This window comes from Hippocampus guttulatus, chromosome 1, assembly GCF_054856545.1.
Source record: "Hippocampus guttulatus isolate MCC_2025c chromosome 1, RoL_Hgut_1.0, whole genome shotgun sequence".
Lineage (NCBI taxonomy): Eukaryota > Metazoa > Chordata > Actinopteri > Syngnathiformes > Syngnathidae > Hippocampus > Hippocampus guttulatus.
The window spans coordinates 8,998,090-9,025,155 of record NC_141261.1 but is presented as its reverse complement, the minus strand read 5'-3'; the positions used below and the strand labels follow the sequence as shown (position 1 = coordinate 9,025,155).

General features: G+C 42.2%; 1 protein-coding gene across 2 annotated transcripts in view; it reads left to right on the top strand.

Annotated features, from left to right (window-relative positions):
• nphp4 (nephronophthisis 4) overlaps positions 1-27,066 on the top strand; it is a 130,014-nt gene that overhangs the window by 81,362 nt on the left and 21,586 nt on the right. For both annotated transcript variants that reach the window (XM_086107872.1, XM_086107878.1), the window contains exons 14-20: positions 1,098-1,289; positions 3,210-3,397; positions 8,677-8,837; positions 9,536-9,704; positions 20,736-20,870; positions 25,090-25,286; positions 26,218-26,441. In XM_086107872.1, the coding sequence (XP_085963998.1) occupies positions 1,098-1,289; positions 3,210-3,397; positions 8,677-8,837; positions 9,536-9,704; positions 20,736-20,870; positions 25,090-25,286; positions 26,218-26,441 (1,266 nt within the window). The remainder of the gene's footprint in view (positions 1-1,097; positions 1,290-3,209; positions 3,398-8,676; positions 8,838-9,535; positions 9,705-20,735; positions 20,871-25,089; positions 25,287-26,217; positions 26,442-27,066) is intronic.

Below are 27,066 nucleotides of genomic sequence, written 5' to 3'. Positions count from 1 at the left end.
GACAACAATTTTATGATAAGCTCCAAACCAAAACATTAGCATTCGTCGTCCTGCGCTCACATTTTAGCTAGCCATCTGTGTGTTGCGTTGGGTGTCACTGTTGACAGTCGAAGTTATGAATGGTACAATGGCTGTTGCAAGACAGGTGGTTGCTATGATTAGCTATAACCGGCGATTATGCGAGGAATTCCTCAGGGTGTACTTCATCGCCCTCTGTCTTTTTGCTCCAAGTGCTCTCACGGTTCCTGTGCTTGAGGGGATTTTGCCCACACCCTCGGTGTCGTTTTGGGGGAAAGTCGAGACTGAAGTTGAAATTGATTGTCACAGAATACAATGAGAAAATTGCCGTGAAGCTCTGCTAAATAATGAGCAGAAGGCCAAACAAGGTAGGCTAAGTCTTCCCTTGTGACCTTCACAAGGAGTCGGAAAATCATTCCATGGATGGAATCGGTTTTCCAAAAGAAATAAATACACCGGTAGGTGGAAAATAACGAAACTGCAGGATTCCGGGGGTGTATCTGAAAAGTGTAGCATGATATGCCCATTTTGCACTCATGAGTATCAACCTTCTAGTTACTGGTTAGCCAGGGTTACACGCTTCTCAAGCTTATACCTTCTCTGTGACCAAAGAACAGATTTGTCATTGCCACATCATTGTTTTGAGGTTATGCAGCGTGAAATAAACACACGTGGTAACTTTATCTTCCTCTGTTAGAAAGCCCTAAGCTTAATTCACTTTGCTGCAGTACTCTGTTTTTCTTACTTGCTGCCGTCAGTCTCTATCGTAACTATATTTGATTTGTTCCCTCACCGTTTGTTATTCATTTCGACTGATGGTTTCGATGGGGTCTTAGTTGGAAGAGAAAAATTGACCGGCCCAAAATGAAGCGAGTATAGCTGAAGGTGAAGGAACAATAAACCACTGCAAATTACTTGACTGAGGCCTGTGCAGCAGGCGATAAATATATTTGTAAGCTCTTTCATGGCAACATACACTGCAGATTTAAAAAAAATTTTTGTGTGTGACACAATAACTTTTGTTAGACTCAATTTCACGTTGAACCCTTCTCAATCTATTCTCACGCTTCTCCTCCCAGTTTGTCCACAGTCAGTTCCAGGAGTTCACTGGCCCACCTCTACTCTGCTGGCTTCCCCGATATTGTGGATTCAAAAGGGCAGGTGGCAGAAGTCTTGGACCCCACAGAGCCGGTGCCCTTTGATCCGCACCGTGAAGAAATGGATCCGCTACAGGAGAATCTTCTGGTCTTCCAGTTTCTTGCATTTACGAGGTAAAGTGTGGACCCCTTGTGATTTGTGACATGATTAACAGCATCTTACGTTTTGCAGACGTGCCTTTTTATTTTCTTGAGGGTATTTGGTAGAAAAGGTCTATAAGTTACGCTCGATCACAAATGTCACATGAATTTTGACACTTGACTAAATGATCGTAAATTTGTCTTTTAAGTCAAACTTTTTTTCTTGTAATGTAATTCCTGTTACTACAATCGTCCCTACTCGTTTCTGAGCCATTGGCAATTTTAAAAGAGAATGCTGAGAGACGAATTAGTGCATTTATTTGATTGAACTCAAAAATCATCATCTGGATCATTTAACACAGTAATGAAAACTTGATCTTCTTTACCGCTCTTGTTTGAAAATACATAAACAAAAATAGAAATAATTTCACACTTCTGACCATGCACTGCAAATGTGTATCCTTGCATTTTTCAATTGCGTCCAAGGGGAAAAAAAACATCTGCCGGCAGTCAACTTTCTCCCTTTTTTTGCCCCCCCCCACGCGGCCCACCCCCCTTCCTCCTCCTGCTGAGCTGACGCACTCAGGCATTAAGTTCTGTCAGTCATCCTCTACTCACATGTCTGCTGCATGCTCATACACACGCACGCACACATATGCTCACAATTCTCACAAAAACACATTTCCTGTCAGCGCAGCCTCTGTCAGCAAGCCGTCACAAAGGCCCCCGGAGCCGGCGCCCTCTCGGTGACAGTGGAAGATGCGTGCTGAACACAGCGCTCCCACCACAGTGTCCTTCTCTCTTTTTGTGTGCAATGTCAGCAGTTTAATAAGCCCATTCTTTGTTGTTGCCCACCATGATATTCTGTAAATGAGCACTCAGAATACATTAGCCTTGTTTTCAGTTCAACGTACATGCTGTCAACGTCGAAATAAGCAGCGTGCATCCCATTGTAGCCTTCATGCTGGAGGTGGGGAAATAACAGCAGACACAATTGTATTCAGTGGCTCTATATGACCCACACAATGTGTCCAGCGTCCTCATGGTCATGTCATTATGTCCTATGTGAAGTTCATGTAAATCATAATTGGTGAAAAACATTACATATATATATATATATATATATATATATATATATACATATATACAGTATATATATTTCACCGTTGCACTCCCTCTCATTGCATTATTTAATGTTTATTCAAATGTATTAATCTTAACCCGAAAGGAAATTTGTTTGTCACTCTGCTGCCTACATTTGTGATGCATACAAAATGCACTTTCTGTGTTGACGATAGAGCGGAGGGGTGACTGCTGATTGCTAATCAGCCCAATCGAGATGAGCAGAAGTTGATTTCATTATTCACTGTGTAAATTCAGTGTCATCTCGTAAGTGTGCACTGACAGTGAAGGTTTTTTTTTGTTGCTTTCTTTTTTTACAACTTGATGTTTGTTTAACCATAGATATGTGTACTTGTAGTTGCTGTTTAACAGATGAAGGATAGTATCAATGGATGGAAGGATACCTGTCGCTAGACAAATGAGTGACTTTATCCATATTTGCATGTAAAATGTATCATGGTTACATTAATAATTGAAAAAAGGATAAAACAATACAGCATATTTGTTCAAATGAATTATATTAATTAGAACATGGAAATCAGATGATGGTTTTGTTCATTTGTACAGAGAAATGCATGTTGCTGGAAAATAGTCAATTTCCAAAATATCGACCCTAAATGTACGTGTGATTTCCTGTTAAATGTTTGTGCACTTATAGAATAGAACACTGTATAGTCAGCCGTAGTACAGCAGAGGGTGAATACCTGTGTGGATGCCTTCCTTGATGGTGTATCGAAGAGAATATGCGTTCAGTCTCTTTCTTGTCATGTGCACATAGTTGCGCTTCATGATTTTGTTCATCATCAACTTTCTTTTTTTTTTTTAAATCAGAATGCCAGCGGTGGGGATTGGTCCCGAATGGCCTGCCAACATCTACTTCACCTTCCAGTTCTACCGTTTTCCACCAGTCACGTCACAGCAGCTTCGACTACTGAACAGCGACAAGGTGCAGCAGAAAACAAGCGAGCTGCTTCCTTGTGTTCTGACTTCCATCAACAATGACGGCTCTGTCAACTCTGGTAATGATCTTCCGTCGCTTTGGAAAGATATTGGTGATTTCTCATGGATTGTGTCACCTTGGTGTTTGTACTAAGAACTGATGACAACAAGTCAGACACCAAACACACACGAGTCACATTGTCCGAGCACACACACACCTAATGATAACAGATTTATCAATCGCAGATGGTTTTGTAAATCATAGCTACGTGATTAACATGGAAATTCCAACTTTATGGTAAGTTGTTGGTTACAGGGCTTGCTCACACTGGACTTGCATATATATACATATATGTATACACACACACACACACACACACACCGTATTTTCTTCATTATAAAGCGTACCTAAAAACATTCAATTTTCTCGCAAGCCGACAGTGCGCCTTATATATGGATCAATATTCAGAATTCTTAGACGTAGTATTTTAAATGTTCTGTAAAGCGCTTTGTTACAGGTGCAGCAGTTGTGAAAGTACTATACCAATAAAGCTGTTTTGTATTGTATTGTATTCCCTTTAACGTAACTCCATCTAGTGGACGCGTAACACTACCATCACCACTATCGTAGCTTCTATTCTTTGTACCTTGTAATGTGGTGTGCCCTATGTATGAAATGGCTTTAAAATAAGCCATTCATTGAAGGTGTGCCTTATACTCCGAAACGCCTTATAGTGCGGAAAATACGGTATATATACGGTGTGTGTGTGTGCGTGTGTATATATGTATATATGAAAAATCACTTTGCATCCAAGCTAATGTGAAAATGATGTTGAATGAGGGAAAAGGGGAGGTAAGTCACATGGATTGATATAGCAAGAGATTTTCTATTCCAAAGCATTAACAACAACAAAAATCTGATATTCAAACAAGTAAAAATATCCGAAATGCATTTTACATGTGAATAAAAGGTAAAAAAGTCCCGGAAAAGCCACATCAAAGCACCATTTCTTATGCAGACAGCTTCATATTGTGCATACAAGCTACCTGGCGATGCATTTCACTCCTCTCCAGCTCGGCATTGTCCAATCATTTCATACAAACTGCAAGCCAGTTCCGTGATGCTCCACGATGTTCTCCGATGCCACTTCCCTTTCAATCAGCCAAACGGCCAGTGATTGATGTCCATTCATGTTGCAACTAATGAAATGGAAGAGATATGACTGCTACTGACAGAGCGTGATGTTGAGCACACAAACATTACTCCCCTTACCCCACAGGCCTCCTCGGAGAGACACTGGATTACCACTGTCAATATTTTTTTTTTTTTGCCGCGCATCTACACTCTATCACCCAATGTACTCCTTCCATAAACTGTACAGTATTCTCTCTTGCGGACCCTTTACGCCAATTTAGTGGCAAAAGCTGAACTAAATCTACCCTTTTACTTTTGAAGGATTAAGAGTTAAGGGTGCGATTTAGCAGTTAGTCGGTTTATTGCCGCTCACTGGATTTAACGTGCCATTCTTCTCTTGAATATCAGCACCTGTCACACCTTTCTTTTTGCTCACATGGAAATGTCGAAGTGGAATCACAGCAGAGGAGATTAAATCAACTGGAAGTCTCTAGAACTGCTTCAGACAACAAAGTGTATGCAGAAAAGTGGTGAAGATTGCACGACTGTCTGTGTCCTATGTGTTGTGTCGTGTTATTTTTGTTATTTTGACTTCAAAATGGCGCCACGAGAGTGGCTGCCGTTCCAGAAGCTCCCATATTTTGTTGTTCTACTTCTTCCTTTCATAACTTTGCTGCTGTGATTTGGGAATTTCTCCATTGCGAGACTAATAACGGTTTTCTTATCTTTTCTTATCTTATATCAACTCGAGACTTCATCCAAACGGAAAACCGAATAGCTAGCGAGGGGATGAGCTAGCTGGATAATAGCTCGAAGGTGGACTACTCCAAATGTTGTGCCTCATCTTGGAGGTGTAAACCGTCATCACACAGTATGTGTCATCAAACAACGCGATCTCACCTCACTCACGTGTTGACTTGTTTGATGTTGGTAATTTGCGCCCACGTGTTTGTGTTGTTTAGCAAGAAGGAACACCGAGTGCCACTTTTGCTTCTCGTGGAGAGACAGTTTAGACTCCTGAACAAACGATTTCAAATGTGATGAATTTCAATGAGAATTTCAATCAAATTAATTTCGAGAGGTCAACCATCAACGAAAACAACAACAGCCAATGTTCCGTGACGGAACACTGTGGCCGAATTTTGAGCTTCCACTGTAATATAAATAACAGTGATGGCACATGAAAAGGCTGATGATTCCAGACTCCATTGCTCAATTTGGTCTCCGATTTTGAAAGATGAAAAATAAATTGACTTGAGCAATTCTGTAAAATAGAAAACCAGAAAAGGAGAATTCATCCAATGTGTACAAAAGCGCTTTGTTACAGGTGCAGCAGTTGTGAAAGTACTATGCCAATAAAGCTGTTTTGTATTGTATTGTATTCCCTTTAACGTAACTCCATCTAGTGGACGCGTAACACTACCATCGCCACTATCGTAGCTTCTATTCTTTGTACCTTGTAATGTGGTGTGCCCTATGTATGAAATGGCTTTAAAATAAGCCATTCATTGAAGGTGTGCCTTATACTCCGAAACGCCTTATAGTGCGGAAAATACGGTATATATACGGTGTGTGTGTGTGCGTGTGTATATATGTATATATGAAAAATCACTTTGCATCCAAGCTAATGTGAAAATGATGTTGAATGAGGGAAAAGGGGAGGTAAGTCACATGGATTGATATAGCAAGAGATTTTCTATTCCAAAGCATTAACAACAACAAAAATCTGATATTCAAACAAGTAAAAATATGGTGCCAACTTGGGCAGTATACAGTCCCAGCAATGTTAATCAAAAACCTGAGAAACGATAGCTGGAGTAAAAAAACAAACAAAAACTGAGTCACCGCCAAAATGTGGTTAGTTGTTGCTCTTCATTAAGTTGCAGTTTCACTTTATTCCTGTCTGTGTCTATATTATGCATCACAACAAAATCTATTTCGTCAGTTGAACCAGCTATGGTGGCTGTTGTTGAAATCAATCCAAATGTACGTTTTTGTCACAAAACCAATTTCACAGTAATGTTTTTGTTCTCTTGTTCTTTCTTGTTCCAATCCATCAAGCCAATGCCATCAGATGATTTGGTCCCCCCCCCCCCCCCCCCCCCAAAAAAAAGTTGCCTCATACACATGCATCAGTGTTCCATGATGCTGCAAGTTGTGGCGACGGAGATTGTGTTTGTGTTCCTGTGAAACTCTTGACATGACTCACCCTTATTGGCATCAGTCGCAGGATACCCAACCCGTTTTTATTATCTCGCGTCAATCTCGACAACACAATTTTGTTCCACTTGGGTTCACTCACAAAGTATGGGGATGTGTTTTTGGGGGCGGTCAGTCAAGGTATGGCAAGCTGAAGGGAAGCAAACTTTAGTGCAGCAATCTGACCAACAAGTGATTTGAATGTAATGAAACAAAAGTGTATTTTTTTAATGTTATATTTGGTCATCTTACACCTCAATCAGAAAAGGGTGGAATGCTCTCGCCAGGTCAGGGATGAGGTCCTGTCCCAAGTGTTAGGAATTCAAGTATCTTGGGTGCTTGTTCACTAGTGAGGGCAGGGCGGAGCGGGAACTCGACAAGCGGATTGGTGCAGCATCTGCCGTGATGCGGACTCCGTATCGTTCTGTCGCGGTGATGAAGGAGCTGAGCCAAAATGCGAGGCTCTCAATTTACCGCTTGATCTATGTTCCTACCTCACCTGTGGTCAAGGGTGGCGGGTCATGACCGAAAAAACAATATATATCTATCTATCTATCGATCTATCCATTTTCTGATCCACTTATCCTCCCAAGATTCGTGGGATGGGGGCGTGCTGGAGCCTCAGATGTCTTCGGGCAGTAGGCGGGGGACATCCAGAATTGGTTGCCACCCAATCACAGGGCACACATAGACAAACAACCATCCGTGCTCACACTCACACCTCAGGACATTTTTGAGTGATCCATTATCCTGCCACGCATGTTTTTGGAATGTGGGAGGAAACCGGAGTACCCGGAGAAAACCCACACAGGCACAGGGACAACATGTAAACTCCACATAGGACGGCTGGAGCCGCAATCGAACCATGCACCTCTGCACTGTGAGGCTGACGTGCTAACTCGTCGACCATATATACTGTGTGTGTGTGTGTGTATATATATACATATATATATATATATATATACACACACTGTATACACTCACACACCTTGTTGTTGCTCAGCATGACTTTTTGGCTGCTTGACCCGCTGTGCACACATCAGACAATCTATCCTGGTTGTGTAGTGGTGCTGCAGGGTGAGTTGTCACTCTGCTGGGTTTCGCTCCAAGTCTGCCGACCCACGTGCACATACACACACATACGATCCAGCACAGCCCCCTGCGGGACCGATGTTTTCAGTCCTTCCCCGCTTATGAGCAAAAACACCCAAAGTGCGTTGTCCATCTTGGGCTCAGCTCTTGCGTGCTCCCCAATTGGTGCAAGCTCATGGCATGCTGGGAGAATTAATGGTCCAAGTGGAGACTTTCTGGATGGTTTGGCAGATGGACAGCGAATGAATTTGCTCCGGATCTGTTAAAAAGAAATTCTTTTGATGCTGCTCATACAAACGGCATAGCGTCATTGACATGAACATTCGTGTGGTAATGATCCTCAAACCATTCTTGCTGATATTCTTTTTTGAAACAGAAATATGGCATGATCTTGCAGCAGTACAATCAATACAGTAAATTTAGTTTGGGAATCTCTTCCAGACACACCAATGGCAGATGGGCATCTGATCATTTTCAGTTTCACCCATCCCATTTGCTTTGAACACATTTAGACCGTACTGTACATAATGTCTGTGGTAATACTTGCCAGCGGTTGTCATAAGGTGTGTCATCCAAGACGACTGACTGGGAGCGGTAGTGCTGCGTGAGTACAATATCGAAGCATCAAATATATGGAGCCTCGTAATTACTGTCTGTCTGATCTTAATACTGTAAAAAGTGGCCCTTCCAAACATATCAGGTACCCCCTTGAGTCTGAGGTCAAGTCTAAATATACAAAAGTTTAAAAACAATGAACTGGGCCCACTAACTGCAGGGGACTGTCAGCTCTCAAATCCTTCAAGGATTCATTTCCCGTCTTTGCCGTTCATGGCACATGATTCATTTTCGATGATGCCACTTTCAACTTGTCTGTCCTTAACCGGTATTTGCTGTCTGTTATTTAAGCTCTCTCCATTCTCTTTCTTTGTGCAGATTCTCCTGGGCTGCAGGTGCAGTTCAGAGTCGATGACCGTTTTCTCAAGCCAGGGGAGAAGCAGTGGTTCCTGCGCTACCTGGCCCTTCACACCATGCATGTTGACATCTGGGACAGTGACTCATTGCTGCTCATCGGTTCAACAGCCATTGAGCTCAAGGTAATACGCTCGGGGCATTGGACTCTCTGTTTCTGAGCAAAGCCAATACCGGGTTATGGCTCAGACAGAAAGAAGCTCTCATTCCAATTCATGTGACATTTTAACTACCGCCGATAGAGCATAATTTATGATAGACTTGCTATCTGTTTTCACACCCCATCATGACATTGCAGTGCATCCACAATTGATTCATGCAGCATTTGCAGATTTGTAGATTTAACATGACATTATCGAGACTCACATCTTGATGAATAAAGCACCCACATAAAATTAACAAACAAATAAAAAATAACAATTAAAAAACAATTTAAAATTCCTTTTTGGTTTCTGTTTTCCACCCGACTATAAAACAAACTTCTTTTTTTTTTGTCTCCCATGGTGCCAGATGAGCATCTTATGTCCATATGACGTGGTTGTTTTCTGATAAAGAAGTGTTGAAAAGACAAACGGGAGCATGTGGGGAAAACTAAGAAAGTACTGTACGAATTTGAGAAGAGGGCAAATACTTTTTCTCTGCACGCCACAACAGAAGTAAAAATAGATGCACAGTAAAATGATACACAAAAATGTAACACTATTATTATAATAAATATAAGCTGATCCGAGTTAATAATTGTTCTCTTTAGCCCAAATCTGTGTTTTTGTTTGAATACACGAAATCGTTTCTCGATGTCCCTTTTCTGCTTCGTCATCATCAGCACATGTTGCGGCACGGTAAAATGGCAGTGCAAGCACTCCATGAGGTGGAGGTTCTGATAACCGACCATATGGGAGAGGAAAGCTTGCAGACGGGCGACGCCTCCAACAACGCCATGGCGGTCAACACCGTCGTCAGGGGTCGGCTGCATGTCCGCACTGGGAACATTGGCAAGTATTTTGAGCGACACATGAATTGCACTCGGATCAACACACAACAACAGCAATCATGATAACAGAAATTTGATTTAGGGTAGCAATGATTTCAATGTTTACCGTAAAGTTCAGAGTAGAAGCCATAACTTTGTTAATTAATAATTTATTTAATTTAACCCCTCTGGCTAAAACAATTTGGGGTTTTTGGGTTTTTTGGAGATTCCAGGGAGTATTACGTTTGTCTTTTCCTAGTGTCTTCTTTTACACTATCAAATCACATTTCCTGTTTGGGAATTTTTCAATGAGTTCCATGTTAACTGGCTGTTTTTTTTTGTGAAAGCCGCACACACGCTGACACATTTGTATGATCGACATTCAGATCCGCTGCTCGAGTTGGCGCATTCCTCATCATGCTGAAAAATGAGGACTGCAAGTTGAAAGTTGAGAATATTTTTGCAGTAGTTTTGATTTTGTTTCTTTGTGCTGTTTCCCGTTGACCGTTTTTTCCCCCTTGCGTTTGTATGTGCAATATGTGTGTTTTATCCATCCATCCATTTTCCGAACCGCTTGATCCTCACTAGGGTCGCGGGGGGTGCTGGAGCCTATCCCAGCTGTCTTCGGGCAGTAGGCGGGGGACACCCTGAATCGGTCGCCAGCCAATCGCAGGGCACACAGAGACAAACAACCATCCACGCTCACATTCACACCTAGGGACAATTTAGAGCGTTCAATCAGCCTGCTATGCATGTTTTTGGAATGTGGGAGGAAACCGGAGTACCCGGAGAAAACCCACGCAGGCCCGGGGAGAACATGCAAACTCCACACAGGGAGGCCGGAGCTGGAATTGAACCGGTACCTCTGCACTGTGAAGTCGATGTGCTAACCACTGGACTACCGGGCCGCCCGTGTTTTATAACAACAAAAAAAAATTAGATTTTTTTGTGTGTGTTTTGTCACTTTTATAGATGCAAAATATGTTTTTTTTACAATATTTACAAGTGTAGAGTCGTTTTGACAGAATAGTTTTGATCCTTCATCTCCCTCTGCCCCCTTGAAAATGTACAAACCACTTTTACATTCAGGCGATACCCCTTACCATCAAATAATGTTTACTTTTCTCATTGTGTATCGTAAGAAAATGACAGCGGAATCCTTAAGACTGCTTCTTCTGCTTAAAGTGTACAAAAGCAAACACTGTGCCGCGGAGAAAGTACAGTATTTTCCTGTGATCGTTCCACTCCATCTGGCTCGGATGCTCTCTATTTCTGGTTGTCGTCATTCGCTTTGGGCCTGCGCACAGCAATGGCTGCTGACAGTATCTTCTCTTTGCTCTGCATCAACTGCTGAAAGATACTCCCTCCCATAAACAACGCATCATTCTACCCTGCCTAAGAAGCACTGCCGAGTGCCACTGTCAGTTCTAAATATGCCAGCACTTTCTCATTGTGCTTATCACTCAAAGCAGGTTGAGAGTGCAATGGCTTATTGGATAGAAGTGGTGGAGCGGGAGCGGGGGCGGTGGGGACGGTTGTGTCTTCATGTAAATTCCAATCAGTGCTCGGTTATCCGTCAGGCAGCTTGGCGGAGAGTCGCAATTGGAAAGAGAGGAGAATTCACAAATACTTTTCTTTGTTTCTTCGCCCATGTTCGCTTCTTTCCTTACATTCTCTCCCTCTTATTTATTTATTTATTTTTTGCCTTCCCTCCCTTTCTCCGGCACTTCTGGGACGAGACAGTGAGGTTGTCTTTCCGTCAGGTTGCCATGAATCAACAACTGGCTGGCTTTTGAGAATGATATGAAGGGCGTTCATTATCGTGCGGAAAGTTGAAAAGTGACACTCGGATTGAGATGGATGTGCCGTGTGAAGTCTCCGACTGAGATTGGACGAGGAGGAAATCAAACCGCTCACATCTGCCGAGGAGGCGAGCGCTCATGCGTCCACGCAGACGTATAGACAGACAGGTGTAGCGGAGCATGGGCGCCTTATGTGATGAGGCCGGAGGATGGAAATAGTCTGCAACAGAACACCGATATTGTGTGAGGACCTGTCCGCTGTGATTTTTCAGTTTTGTCCGTGGATTCTTGTAATTCTAATATGAGTAAATCCACCCTGGCTGTGTTTAAAAAAAAAAATGCATGCGGGCCAAGCTATCACCACTTTTCCATTACGAAATACCTGGCCAGCTCCACTTGCCAAGGTTGTCGCGAGACAAACGTTAAAACTACCCCGCATTGACGGTGTCTGTCGGGAGGGACACCCTAGCAAACAACAACAACAATGGAGGACAACCAATACCGTATTGACAAAGTACCTCTCTGGAACTGAGAGGAGACTGAGGGCGGCGAGAATAGGACCACTGCCACAAAGAAGAGAATGTGGAGTATATGACTTCAGCGTTCCTAGCTAAGGCACGGCAACAAGTTAATGTGAGCGTGCATCCTTATTTCTAGCCGTGTATGAGGCAGTTGAGGGTGACAGTGATGAGTGCAATTCAAAAGATTTGTTTGAAATTATCACCAGCATCTATTGATCCATCCATCCATTTTCTGATCCGCTTATCCTCACAAGTGTCGCAGGAAGGGAGGAGGGTGCTGGAGCCTATCCCAGGGCACACAGAGACAAACGACAATCCACGCTCGCACTCACACTTAGGGACAATTTAGAGTGTTCAATCAGCCTGCCATGCATGTTTTTGGAATGTGTGAGGAAACCGGAGTACCCGGAGAAAACCCACACAGGCCCGGGGAGAACGTGCAAACTCCACACAGGGAGGCCAGAGCTGGAATTGAACCCGGTCCCTCTGCACTGTGAGGCAGACGCGCTAACCACTGCAACCTATCTATCGACCGATCGATCGATTTATTTCTTTATTTACTGAGGTTGTTGCTGACAATATACAGTCCCGGTTAATTATGATATTTATTTGCTGTATCTTCAGAGAGAAGCCGGATAGACAATAGCTTTTAGTTTTGAACATTGGGCAAAATAAATAAATAAAATCAAACTCTAGCTTTATGGCAGCATTTATGTACCGGTAGATGGAATTTATATCACGGACTGTACTTGTGTTGGAAATCCCCACGTTTATTGACATTTGTCATGAAATGTGTACGATTGTCTTTGTAAAAACATTTTTAATACAGTCCTGTTGGATTTGACTCGATTCTGCAGTTCGACTAATAAGTAAGCTGTATGTAGTTCGTTTAAATTTGAACTGTTTGTACTCTCACATCATCTTGCTCCATGACACATCCGCCCTGCTTGTTTCAATCAAACATGCACAAAAATAGGTCTTTATTCTATTTATCAGATTTTTTTTAATTGAAAAAGTTTGCGTACGCCTGTCATGTGAAATGAAAAGAAAAAGCGTACCGCCAATTGATGTCCTTTTTAATTATCATCAAGTTAGATTGGGATTGACGAGTCATTCAATGAATGGCAGCGGGATACACTGACAGCCTTATTCATGAATTCCATTTCAGTCAGCTTTAGTGAAGAATGAAGTACAAAAAAACGAAGTAAAACCTAAGTTTTAAAAAAAAGTATGACAAAGTCCCACTTCTCCCATGAAACTGATTGACTGGTCAACCAAGAGGAAATCTATTTTGCTTTATTGTCTCTATCTGATGAAGCCACGTGACCTTGGGGGTGATAGATTAGAGACACATTACACCTCTGCTTCGATGGCCGCCTTGCAAGCGCTAAATGTCAAGATCATAATCATCAATGATGTTCACAAGGAAGTGTTTTTTTTTTCTCCCATTTGCCACTCTATAAGGGAATCTAGGGCAAAGTTCTATTTGACCCATCAGCATACACACACCATTGATATGTCAGAAGCCATAAGAGTCTTCCTGATGACTAGTGAGGGGCAAATTGTGTCAAGATGTGAACAGTGAGATCAGACGAGACAAGAGATCAGAAGTTGAGATTTTATTTCCGGGGAAATCAAAGCAAGTTGGCAGGTAGCGGAGGAAGGCAGAATACCCACAGAAAACCCACCCAAGTATTGTATAGGGAGAGCGTATGTGCGAAAAAGTTGAGATTTGAACCCAGGACTACTAACTGTTAACTACATGTGGCATTGTGCCACTGTAACCAAGAATTCTGTCGTGTTAAATCAGTTTATTTAGCTTTTGAAACACATCTTATAGCCTTTCTCTTGCTCTGCCAGTAGACCAGGAAGAATACGGTCACACGCACACATAGCAAAGAGAAAGTACATATCTCTTTCTCCAAAGTAGAAAAGGCGACTTTCTCCAAACATCACATATCTGCAGCAGCCTGATAAGCCCTGGAGAGAGTGCTGCAGCTGCTGAGAGCACTGAGACTCTCGCTGAAAGGTGCCATCAGTTAAACAAATTATAACTGGAATTTACCTAACAATTAGGTAGGGACTTCCCCGAATGGCTAATCACACAGTATGTCGTACTTATTAAAAGCGGTTTCTTTGGTCTAAAGGCTTCACTCCATCAACCTTGCTTTTAGTCCCGAAGTGATGGGGAGAATCTGCTTATTCCGAAAGGTCAGTGGCGTGGAATCAGGAATCAGGAAAAATTGATTATTTCAGACTACTTTGAAAGTCCCTCGGTGCTTGCTGCCATTTGTTCTCGGGCCAGTAAATTGCTGGTTGGCTGTGGCCTTCACCTCAAAAACTGCCAGCAGTGCAAAGTGGAGTGGGTCGGCGAGATGCCGCCCAATGCGATTATTGTCATCCAACAGTGTGAAAATATCAATAAATGTGATAGTGTTCAGCCCCCTGCTATTTTGTTCCCATTACTCTTTTCCACAAGGAAGAGGAACAGCTTTACTTGGGTGTTTTCTCCGTAGCACAAATACTATTTCGGGGTGCTAATAGTCAGTGGAGTAACTGATATGATATTCCACTATTTTGGCAACAAAGAAAATCACAATACAAGGACTAAACAAGAATTGATATTGGAAGAAAGACTTCAACAATATATATATTAGTCTATTTTCATGAATTTTCTGTTACACCCCAAGTCTTTGAAGTCAAGATGGCGCCCGAGTAGGCAGCCGTCAGCAAGTGCTCTCATGAGCCTTGCTTTTTTTTTGTTGTTTTTGTGTTTGTTTTGTCACTTTGTGTTGTTTACGTCGTGTGGACCTGATGTGGACTTTTTTCAGCATTTTTTGGCCACGACATTCATCAAGGAGGAGACTCTGTACTCGGTGGTTGCGCCTTCTCGGCAGCATGGGTATACCAGCACTGTTTTTGCCTGGGAGGAATGTCGGCGCCATTTGACTGTCGTTGCTGGACTGTCCTGGGGCGCTTGTGTCTTGCGCCTGTAATGGGCAGCATTTTTCACAGCCCCGCTTTGTTCAGCGGAGAGATCGGTGCTGTTGAACGGTCTGCGGCTGGATGGATGTAAGTCTTGAGGAGCCGACGATGAGAAGAAAGGAGCGTTAGCGCGGAGCGCCGATGCGGATTTGGAACTGGGAGTCGCGGCTTGGAGTTTGAAGCGGATTACGTGGGACAGGAGAAGTGAATCTCTTTTCGTCAATGGACGCTACAGCTTTGTGTTTGCTTTCAAAACTTAGCTTGTAGCAGACGTGTGCACATTTTCAGCATGACGTCTCTGATCCACTGGTGAAAGGACACTTTGATCCTCTCCTCTTTCATCTAGAACTGCTTCAGACAACAAAGTGTATGCAGAAAAGTGGTGAAGATTGCACGACTGTCTGTGTCCTATGTGTTGTGTTGTGTTATTTTTGTTATTTTGACTTCAAAATGGCGCCGCGAGAGTGGCTGCCTTTCCAGCAGCTCCTATATTTTGTTGTTCTACTTCTTCCTTTCATAACTTTGCTGCTGTGAATTGGGAATTTCTCCATTGCGAGACTAATAAAGGTTTTCTTATCTTATCTTATCTTATCTGCCACAAAATACCACCAAATGCCTTGATAGCTGGCAGAATTATTGAAGTGATACTGTACATTTTGATTAAGAGACAAAGATCTCGACATGTTAGAAAGGAGCTAAATTTAGCCTTGGTTCACCTTGGACCAGATGTTGAACCTCCTCTCTGTACTCGGAGTCATTAAGGGTGTTCACACGGCAACTTTTGCTCCGGTGCAGCAGTGGGGCTGCCCCCGTAGAGCGTTCACACGTACGTACAAAGTTACACCGGTGTAGCCCCTGAAAACAGCTTAAACCAGAGCACATTTAACCCTGCTCAAGGAGGTGGTTTAAAAATTTGCTCCGGAGTAAATGCTCGTTTGCGGGGCAGCACCGATGTAAAATGGTATGTGTGAACGCTACAGCGGTAGACTCGCTATGCATGAGAAGAGATGAACACCCCTATTGTTGTTCATGATGTGCCCGACTAAAGCTGTGTTATCCGCAAATTTCACTACACGACAGCTCTGGAATTTCACAGAGCAGTCATGGGTCAGTTTTGTGAACAGGAGGGGACTCAGCAGCAGGTTCTGTGGGATGATGGGGCTGAAGGCAGAGGTGAAATCCTGGAAGACTAGGCGGAGGCAGGAGTGCCTGCTTTCCAGGTGGTTGAGGGCTGTGTGGACTGATGCACTGATGAGATGCCATGGTCAGTTCATCCTGTAGGTATACTGGTGAGAGTCCACACTGTCGCTGATTGAGTTTTTCATCTGTGCCATGATCAATTCTCAAAACACTTCATGACTGCTAGCATATAAGCTATTGGCTCTCACTCAGACCTATCACTGTGCAGTTCTTGGGTACGATGGAGATGACGGAGGCAGTCTATCGGCAGGTGTTCAAAATATCTGTTTATACCTCAGTGTACTTGCGGGCACAATTCTTCAGGAGACCCGCTGGGATATTGTCTGGGCCGGAAGCATTGCAGGAGGTTAATCCTTTGAAGGGTTTTCCTCCCATCTGGGATAATCTGGGAGATCATCAGGGGGTGGTGTGAGTCTGACGAAGATGGTGTTGTTGTTGAGGTCCTCAACGCGGGATGAGCGACTGGTTGAGGGCATTTGGGTTTTTAAGCGTTGTTCATCCTTGGTGTTGTAGTCTGTGATGCACTCAATGCGTTTGCACATGCTCTGAGGGTCAATGGAGGGGAAGTGACCCAGGATTTTCTGAGCAGAGGAGTATTTAGCCCTTCTGACGCCCACAGTCAACTCTCTGTGAGGGCAGCACCCCAAGCATTCAGCAGTGTTCTCACGTCTGCATTCAGCCAGGTCTTCAGGTTTGAGTACATGGTGATGGAGACATCATTTGCACATTTTAAGATGAAGCCCAGGACTGATTTAAAATATTCCTTCAGGTTCACTTCTCCTTCCTGAGCAGCTGTTTCCCTGAACATGTATCAATTTCTGCACTGGCAGTCTTGAAGCACGGAGGCAGCATCATTGGGCCACACCTTGATGCTCTAAACTGCGGGCTTGGACCGAGTGCATGGTTTAATGAGGGTGGGGGGAATTCAGGAATTTGTGTGACCCCAGATGTAGACATCCATGTCAACTCGATGAGTATTTGATGAGGCATTATTGGTTGTGACTATTAAATCTTCGATGTTGATTGACGGTTAATTAGAACGTTTAAAAGATTAAATTGGAGGATTATAATTGCGTTCATTATTAAGCCATTTGTTTTATTGGGTGCAAATAGTGCTTGATGTTCTTCATTTTGCATCCGTGCAGGCTTTCCTCCATAGTTCCATCCATCACCCAAACAATCGTATGCACAAAAGGAATTAACCGAAAGGCCTATAATGAGTCGCCGAGGCGTCCCTCTTGATGGTTTTATTATGGATTGGAGATGTTTAAGCAGAGGTTATGTCCTCACAGAAGTATTTGGGGAAATAGAACTTCAAACAATTACATTGTGCAGAGTGGGAAGGCAGTAAAGGCTGATGGATGATGAAGGAGATGCTTTGAGACGGCAGGCACCTCGGCCATTAATCTACAGAACTCTCGTCTGTGTTCATGGCAACCCCAGGCTCCTATTATTCATTTAGATGTTGCCCATTATCAGTTTGTTGTGAGAGTCTGCCTCTAAAACATTTGGAGGATGCTTTTGATGCCCCTTCCAACAACTCCTACATGCCCACTTAGCCACGAGTTCGAGGTGGTGAAGCCCCTTAACCGACACAGCCACCGTATTTTAGATGGATGCGTCCTTGAAGTGATATGTGGAACCTCTTTGCAAAACGATAAAGCAACTTCTCTGTCAATTAAGCAGCTCCCTTGGGTTTGTTTTGACACATCAAAGTGAAGAATTTAATTGAGGTATAAGTGGCCCCTGCGTATAACAGGGCTTGAAACGCAATTAGATCTTTCCTCAGGTATACTGACTCCAAACATTTGCCTTGGCACGTCAGAAAAGTTCCAGGACTGGCGTCACAAAAGAGTATATAAATATAAAACAGTTGCCCTTGATGACCTGGCAGCTCAGCGGGATGCTCAGAGCATTGTGAGCAGGCTTGTTGTCATGGTGAAGCGGCCACAAATTATCCTGCCTCATCTAATGCGCTAAATGAAGCAAAGGTGGCAGGAACTCTTTGAAGACCCGCTGGCGCAGAGTGAAGGGGGAAATGTATCGTTTGGCTTTGAAATATAGCTGTTGTGAGAGAAGTCCTGCAATTTTTTTCTGACGCACCTCCTGTCTAAATACGGTGTTTTATGTCAAAGTTCTGTTCATAAATGATCCCCCCCGCATGATATGATCTTGGGGTAAAGAACTACTGATGGTGCAAGATGAACTTATGACTCATTTACTCACTGATCACCCTGGAGTCAAAACTTATATTTTTATGTCTTAAAAATGTCCTCAGGTTCAGGATACACGTCTGAAGGACTGACGATGTCTGAGACATTTTTAAAATGTAAATGTATTTTCAAAACAGAAGCTGATGCTACCTCGTGGAGGCAAGATCCAGTTCATCTCAAACATCCTGGCTTTGCCCTGCTGTGGAAATGGTACTCGGAGGTTATTAACCATCAATCAAAATGAGAGTCGTCATGTTATCAGCTCTCTCCATTTCGACTTCTCTTGTCAGTCAAAGATGCCAATTAATGTAACCCCGCCAGGCTTGTCACCATGGTATCGATCCGGCCTTGGGTGTTGTCAGCCAAGATTGTTCCTTCAGTGTGTTCATTTTGACTAAATGGAAAGGATTCCGTAAATAAAGCTAGCTAATGAAAAAATAGTTTTCACTTGAAACAAACAAACAAACAAAAAAATAATTTCAGTCATCAACCAAATTTGCTCTGTGACAGCATTTCAAAGTATGGGAACCATTTTCTGTCCTACATTTGTCCTCCTGAGTCACTGACGGAATAACAAGCTATTCCATGTCAAGTTAAGAAGGCAAATGTTATCTTTGCATTTTCAATTACCGTATTTTCTGCACTATAAGGCGCTTCGGATTATAAGGTACACCTTCAATGAATGGCCTATTTCAAAATTGTTTTCATATATAGAGCACACTGCATTATAAGGCGCATAGAATAGAAATTACAATAATGGCTGCGGTTGCACTATGCCTCTACTAGATGGCACTAAGATCGAGGGAATATCCATACCTGTCAACTTTTCGGAGCGCCAACCTGTATAAACTACCAAAAAAATCCTTATAAAGAGCAAAAAATCCTTATAACATACCAAAGCATTTTATATGTCAAAATAACGGCACAGAAAAAAACCCACGAAATTTTCAATGATATTTATTGTAGATCTCCATAATACAATGTCTGGTTAATGTCTAATCATCATTCTACTTAGTGGCATTACTGTGTTCAGAGTTGTATTCCGGAAATGAGAGCATTCGAGTAGACGAGCACCATTCTGGGCAAAAGCAAACGGAACTACCTGTTAGGGGGGGAAAAAAAACAAAAACCGGAAATTTTCAGAATCCGTATGATTTGTGCAATACGGCCATATACGTAAGATTCACCACAAAATCCGTATGAACTATGGCTAAACCGTATGAGTTGACAGGTATGAATATCATACAATACAGCTTTATTTTTTTTAGAGCAAAGCAATGCAGAACTGGTCACAAACACAAAATACAAATGGCATTACAAAACAACTCAAGGACAAATGTTCTGAAGGCAATTGATTCAACAAAAAGGCATACAAACCTTGTGGGCTCACATCCACAAAGGGCTACATTTCCTTAGAAGTCTTGCTTGTTTCCTTCTTCCTTCGTTTAGTCAGAAGTTAACTCTTTTGGTATTATCTTCTTGTCATAATAGTTGCGCAGGGATCACAAGGTCGGTGTCTGTTTGAGTGTGCGTTGGCCAATGCACATGTCGATTAGTGTCGGGCAAAACCCTTTTAGGTTACAATTGCTTCCTGCGAATAATCACCAGATGCCATAGGAACATTAACAGGGAAACAACTCAATGGGGAATATAAAGAGACTGTAACTCCCTATATAAGGTGCATCGGACTAAAGGGCGCACTGTCGGCTTTTGGGAAAATTTAATGCTTTTAGCCCCACCTTATAGTGTGAAAAATAGGGTATGGTGGTTGTGTTGTTTGTTATCTGTTGTGATGTATTTCATCGTTTGATCCTTGGAGGAACAGCAATTCTAATTTTGGAAGGGACATTCGAATGACCTTTTTATATACACGGAGGAGCCTGTGTGCCAATCCTACTGCTGTTTTTGTAAGATTTTGTTCATATCTGTTTGTACTCGAATTTGTCAAAAGCAGACGGGTATGTGTGTCATTGTTACACTCAAAAGCTTAACTGTTATTTCCCCCCCGCTTTCAGCAAAGGTGCAACACCAATTGTAGCTTAAGAAAAAGAAAATCCATTGATGGCCTTCAAAAAAGGGTTTCACTTTCAATTGACTCTATTTTATTAAGACACGTTTGATTTGCTACTGCATGCCCTCAGTCTTCCAGGCTAATTTTGTTCGAGCGTTTGGGGCCAGTGCTCAATGACTGCTCGATGAACATTTGCCCTTTCGAATGAAATAAAAAGTCTGTTTAAACTTCTCTTTGACCTTCTCATGTTGATTCGCTCTTTGAGATATGAAACGACACGACTTTGAATATCCAACTTGAAATGGTCTCTCGTCTTTAAAGGGTCCCAAGCAGATTTGAGTAGGAGAAGGACAGCAGACCGCATGCAGTCTCATTCTTACATCATCATCCCCCGTGAAGTCACTGGCGGCTTCGCAGGGGGGAGCTTGTCCACCAGGAATATTCTCCAATTTAATGGTAAGTGAGCACTTTCAACCGCAGCCGACAGTTTGTGTTGATGCTCTGGCGCATCCGCTTTACCTTTCAACATATATCGAAGTGCCTTCGTGTGGGTGTATCTTAGCAATGAGCAATCAGTGTCTTTCACTGCCGGACTACTGACTGCCTTGATCAAGCCAACCGGATCAATTCCATATTGTGGCTGTTGGCTGCACCACTGACCCACTCCATTTTCAGCCTAATTGAGCCTGCAGAAGCTTCTCGGGTGGTGAGCCACAAGCTTGCTGTGTGTGTGTGTGTGCGTGCGTGCGTGTGTGTGTGTGTGTGTGTGTGTGTGTGTGTGTGTGTGTGTGCGCTTGTGTGTGTGTGTGCATGCATGCGCGCGGGCGTCGGAGTGTGGATGTGACGGTGTGTGGATGTCGAGCCCAAGCAAATGCACACGGCGAGGAAACCGCTTTTTCCTCTCACTTAAACAAGCAATGGCTAGTCAAGGATGTAGCATGTGATGATGCTAAGTGGAAAGTCGAAAATGAACACTCACACAAACTTTAAAGGCACTTAGCGGGGCTCAGACTTCAGCGAAGGCCTAACAGTCACAAGTATGGATTAGCATGAAATGAAGCCCCGGCAATTGCTGCTTTTGACAAAATGTTTCTCTGAAGATGCATACATTATTTTGTTGAGAAATTAAAGGATGTCTCGTCTGCAAGGTCCCCAAAAGTGGGAAAAAAAAAAGGGATCTCAATTTCAATAGATATTTTCAAGTATTACATTCCAATAATTTAGATGATAGTATGTCAAAACACTCAAGGAAATTTGTCTGTAGTAAGTAGTATGAGCTTCTCTCAACTGCTTATTATAAAATACACAAATAGCATTTAGGGCATGTGAAGTTTAGATTCCAACCAAAGGCACTCGCTGGCTCAAAGTCCAAATTATGCTTGTAAACACAGTCGTTCAATTTTGGATGTGCTTTAAATCTTTGCTTCTTTGACAATGAGCTGCGGATAAAAAGTTCATGTTTCTGATCTGTAAAAAGCACGAGTAGGGTATTTATCGAACTCCATATTCTGTGAGTTCTTTTCTGAACAGAGACATGACGTTAGAACCATATGATGTAAAATATACATGTCAGGTATGAAATAGCTGGAGGCTTCACAAAGCAGCACAAATGTTAGTGTTATGTTATTTCTGTTTCTATTTTTAGATCTCATGCAGGGCCGCTTGCAGTGACATGTTGTAACTCTATACAGAAAGTGTGCATTCTTTTCATAGGATACAAATAAAATTGGGCAATGACATCCATGACAGTGCAATTTGTCTATGTTGAGTTCTCAGATGTTTGCTCAGTTCAGTGGCATTTTGACAAGTGCCAGATGTTGGTGTGAATGCCTTTACCTCGGTTCTATTATTCTAAAGTAACAATGATGAAGCTTGAATACGTTTTGGGACTACTCTACCTTCCTCTGATAATAATTATATATCGTCACCATTCCCCCGGGACACTTATTTAAAACGACGTATTTTATGGTCAATGATTTCCGATACTGTACCGTATTTTCCGGATTATAAATCGCAGACGAAAAAAAACATATAAGTCGCACTGGAGTCGTATTTTTGGAGGGAAATTTATTTGATAAAATCCAAGCCCAAGAACAGACATGTCATCTTGAAAGGTAATTTAAAATAAAAATAAAACGGACAACAACAGGCTGAATAAGTGTATGATATGCTAATGTTCCATAACGCATAAACATTGAACTGAGAACATGCCTGGTATGTTCACATAACATATTATGGGCTGTATAGATAACTATAGCATAGAGAACATGTTCACAAGTTTACCAAACCATCAGTGTCGATTTATCAACACAAGCCTAGAGCGCCCTCTTGTGGTTTAATGTGAAAATAACATAATCAAATATACAATAAAATCACACATAAATCACTGCAGAGTATAAATTTCACCCCCGGCCAAACTATGAAAAAAATGTGATTTATAATCCGAAAAATACGGTATATGTAACTATCTTATTCTAGATTGTGTTCCATATCGTGTCGTGGCTACCTTATCTTCAGAGCGGTGCCAGTTTCTTATCGACTCAGATATGTTTGTACTGCATGGAATAAATCTTGCTCAAAGCTTTCTCTCCAACTCCTTGCTAACTTTTCTTTGCTGCTGTTTGTCTGGATTGTGGCCAATTAGTCTCAGACAGTTTTACTCCCTCTGGGATTTGAACCTAGCTCACTGACTGTAGCGGCACACACAGCTAACTTTAATGCAGCCAGTGTGGAACTGATTCCTGCTCTTCGGGCTATATTGTCTCACGGACGTAAGAAGGGGAAAAGGTGCACAACGCTGGGTGGAGCAAACCCAAAATCTGTGAGCATTCCCTGTTGAAACTGTTCTTTAGCACTTTTTCATGTAGACCGTTTCAGAGTGTGTTGGAAGTCACATGCTCAGGGAAGGTGTGACATCAAATTGTACTCAAAGTTTGGATGCACGCATACAATAATACAACAATAAAAGAGACTTCTAAAAATGTGTTTAAATGTATTTAAATTGTCACAATCTTTTTTTTTCCCCTCTCTTCTTTACCAATCACCCCTTGGCCAGTATTCATGAGTTCAATAAAGCAGGGTGCCCAACCACCTTGCGTGGCAGCACAGAGAAATTGAAATATTTTTGGGATTTCATCAGATCGGCAGTGCAAGTCTACAAATACTTTTTAGAATGCTGGATTTGTCTGGATTTGAATCCAATTGAGATGCTGTGGTGTGACCTTAAACGGGCAGTTCATGCTCGAAAACACTCCAACATGGCGAAGTTGAAGCTATTCGGAAAAGTGGGCCAAAAGTCCTCCACAAGGGATGTGAAAGACTCATCACTAATTATCGCAAACGCTTGATTTCAGTAATTCTTGCCAAGGTTGGCACAACCCATTATTAGGTTCAGGGGGCAATTTTGCGCCTTGATAAATCAAATTAGCGTTTCGAAACTGCATTTGGTATTTCCTTGAGTTGTCTCTGCATGATATTAGAATTGGTTCGATGGACTGAAACCTTTGTGTGCAAAGAACACAGAAATCACAAAGGGGGTAAATACTATTTCATGGCACCGTACATTATTTTGATGTCATCCTTTAAACTGCGGTCTGTCTGCACATTGCCACTGGCCGACGACACATCTGCTGGTGTAAGGTATTTTCCATAAAAAGGTGCGCTTGATCTTTTTCACGGGTTTAAATGAGATTCATGTCCACGTTTCTGGATATTTTTCACAGCCTCTGTTCTCCATGAATCACGCCTTGTTTCTGCCGCTCCTTTTTTAAGATAAGATAAGATAAGTAAACCTTTATTAGTCTCGCAATGGAGAAATTCCCGATTCACAGTAGCAAAGTTATGAAAGGAAGAAGTAGAACAACAAAATATAGGAGCTGCTGGAAAGGCAGCCACTCACGCGGCGCCATTTTGAAGTCAAAATAACAAAAATAACACAACACAACACATTTTGTGTTCATTGCCAGCTTTTACCAGGTGAGTGTGTATGTACCCTGTAATGAACTGCCAACCAATCCAAGGTGTGTCCGCCCCCCAGTCAGTGACGATAGAATCCAGCTTCCCCACAATCCTGAACAGTATAAGCGGTCGAAACTTGCTGGATTTGAATCTTTTCTTAAATATGATGAGCTGCCATACTTTGGCTAAACCCCCAGTTCACTTTTTTTTTTTATAGCTTCACACTTTTTCTATGTGCTGAAGCTAAAAAGATGCAATGCGAAGTGGCAATGATTTGATTCGTCCCCCGTTTCAACTTTGGCCATGTTGGAGTACTGTGGAAAGTGCAGGATTAGGGAAATGCTCTTGTCAGAGTTTTTCATTTATTTTTTACAGCAACATGGATGATTTGCATGAATCCTGCCAATAATTAGGCACTTCCTCTTAAAGTGGAAGCATGGCTTGGTCGGGGTTTGGCGCTTTTTCGGAAAGGAGCTGAGGAGGGTGTGCATGTAGTGCCACCAGTTGTAATCGTGCCAGTTGTTTGACTTGACTCATGCCTGTGCGCAAGCTGTTGGGTTTTTTTTGCGCTCCAAAAATACTTTCCGAATTGTTTGCACCTCACTCCCCTGGACATTTGGCGAGCTTTTTCAAACATATGGTGAGAACAACAAAGTGATTAGAATGTATTCTCTTCAGTCAATATATTTCATGCTTGCATATGGTTTCTCCTTCGTAGCAAAGAACACCGCACAGGCGCAGAGATTGCAGGTACAAGAGAAACACGGGCCGGCGTACAGCTCTAGGCGTTGTGATTCCATCAACAACGCCACCATCTTGTCAGGGGGAAAAAACAAGCCCGACAATGGCCATCGCAAGCTGGAGTGTATGGCTGCTGTGCACCAAAAGGAAGCTTGTCAAACGACTCGTTTCACGGTGAGGTCACGCCGCATTTCGAGAGTGTGCCTAAAGTCCGTTGGAGCTCACTGCTCCATAATGGAAGACTTGTGTTTGTTGTCACTTAAATAGTCAAGAGGTGAAGAAAGAGCTTTGCTTCGGTCTTACAAATACTCACTAAGGAGGTTTCATGCAGATGTGTGGGGCATGTGTCGGGGAGCCTGCCATTTTTTTTCTTTACCATTGTCACGTTGGCACGCCCTTCAAGCTCCTGTGCTTCAGCGATTGTACAAGTCACTTTTAATTGTTCCTCCGTCTGTAGGTACAGCTTGTTCTTTCACCCGCGGGTGCACATGCTAAATGTCATTTTGCCAGTATTCTGTCTCACTCTCAGAGGTTTTGTACATTGCGTTTCCTGTGTTACGGCCGGCGGTTTTTATTTCACACGGCCCTCGGTGCTAATTACTTGCAAAATAATAACTTTTGCTGAGCTAGTTCCTTCAGCTTCACTAAAAAGCACGATATTTTAGATCATTACGCCAATTGGTTTTATTCAAAAAGACAATTATTATCATTTTTTTTGTATTTACTGATTTAATTTAGTCACTCCAAATGATGAATCTAAATTCATTTCTTGTTTAGGTTTCTAAAAAACAATTTCGCATTCACTCCAGATTTAGAGTGCCAATAAATTACAATTCATCGCTTGTTACATTATTTACATATAGTACAGCACAGTACTGCCTGTAGGGTAAAGTTCTGGCTGTCAGAAATTTACAGTTGGTCCAAACAGTGTCATGAAAAATTAACAATAGCCATTTTTTTGTGTTTGCTTTTTTTCTTTTTCAAAACAATGAACACGGTCTTATCATTTGATATTGAATTGGCAGGTAATACTGATCTATAGCAGAATAACTTTAATGTAATATTTATTTTTCTTCTGCTTTTATAATTACTGTTTTGGTGTTAGGATGGGACTAAAGAAGTTCCTTTGACCAAAGAACCTTCCCGGGCCCCCTTCTTTCAAGATCTGAACAAGGCTGAGGGGATCAGCAACATGCTTTGCCACGCCATCACCACCCCGCATCAACTCTTTGCCAGCCTCGGCTCTGCTGAGTACATGGAATTTGCGCTAAAAAACCCTTTCAACACTCCTCAGACAGTCACCATCCACAGCAATGATCCTGAGCTCAGGTGAGGTTCCATCATTTACATTTGTGGTTTTTTTCGCTGACAGAGAAAATGCGGCCAACTTTGTGTCCCAAATGCAGCACGCCGACTGTGAGCATGTGTTACCCGTGTAGTATGTGGTTGGAGTGTGAACTCCCGGTACACTGACAGTGTAAAAAGCTTTGCCCTGAAATGAAAACATGTTCACACTTTGTGGATGTGTTCCCCATTGGTGGTGAAGGAAAGGAAATATTGTACTTTAGATTTCAAGTTGCACAGACTCTTTCAATTGTGAAAAAGTGAAACATTAAAAAAAAAAATGTTTTTTTTTTTGTGATTCAAGAGTAGCCTTTGTCAACAGACTAAATGTCCTGTAGAACTGAAAAAACAAAATATCACTTCTGCAGAGGTCTGTAAAATAGCATAATGACACATGATTTCGAGAAAACAAAAAACAAAACAAATAAATACAAGCATTTCAAGCTAAATTGCACAAGGGGATGAAAAGCACACTTGAGGTCACAGGCCAAAGAGGATTAAAATTTATTTCCGAGACTAAAACGAAATACTTTTTTTATGATAAAATTTGATTGAAACTGATGGGATACAATACTATTCTTAAATAAATCATTCAAAATTATACAAATTA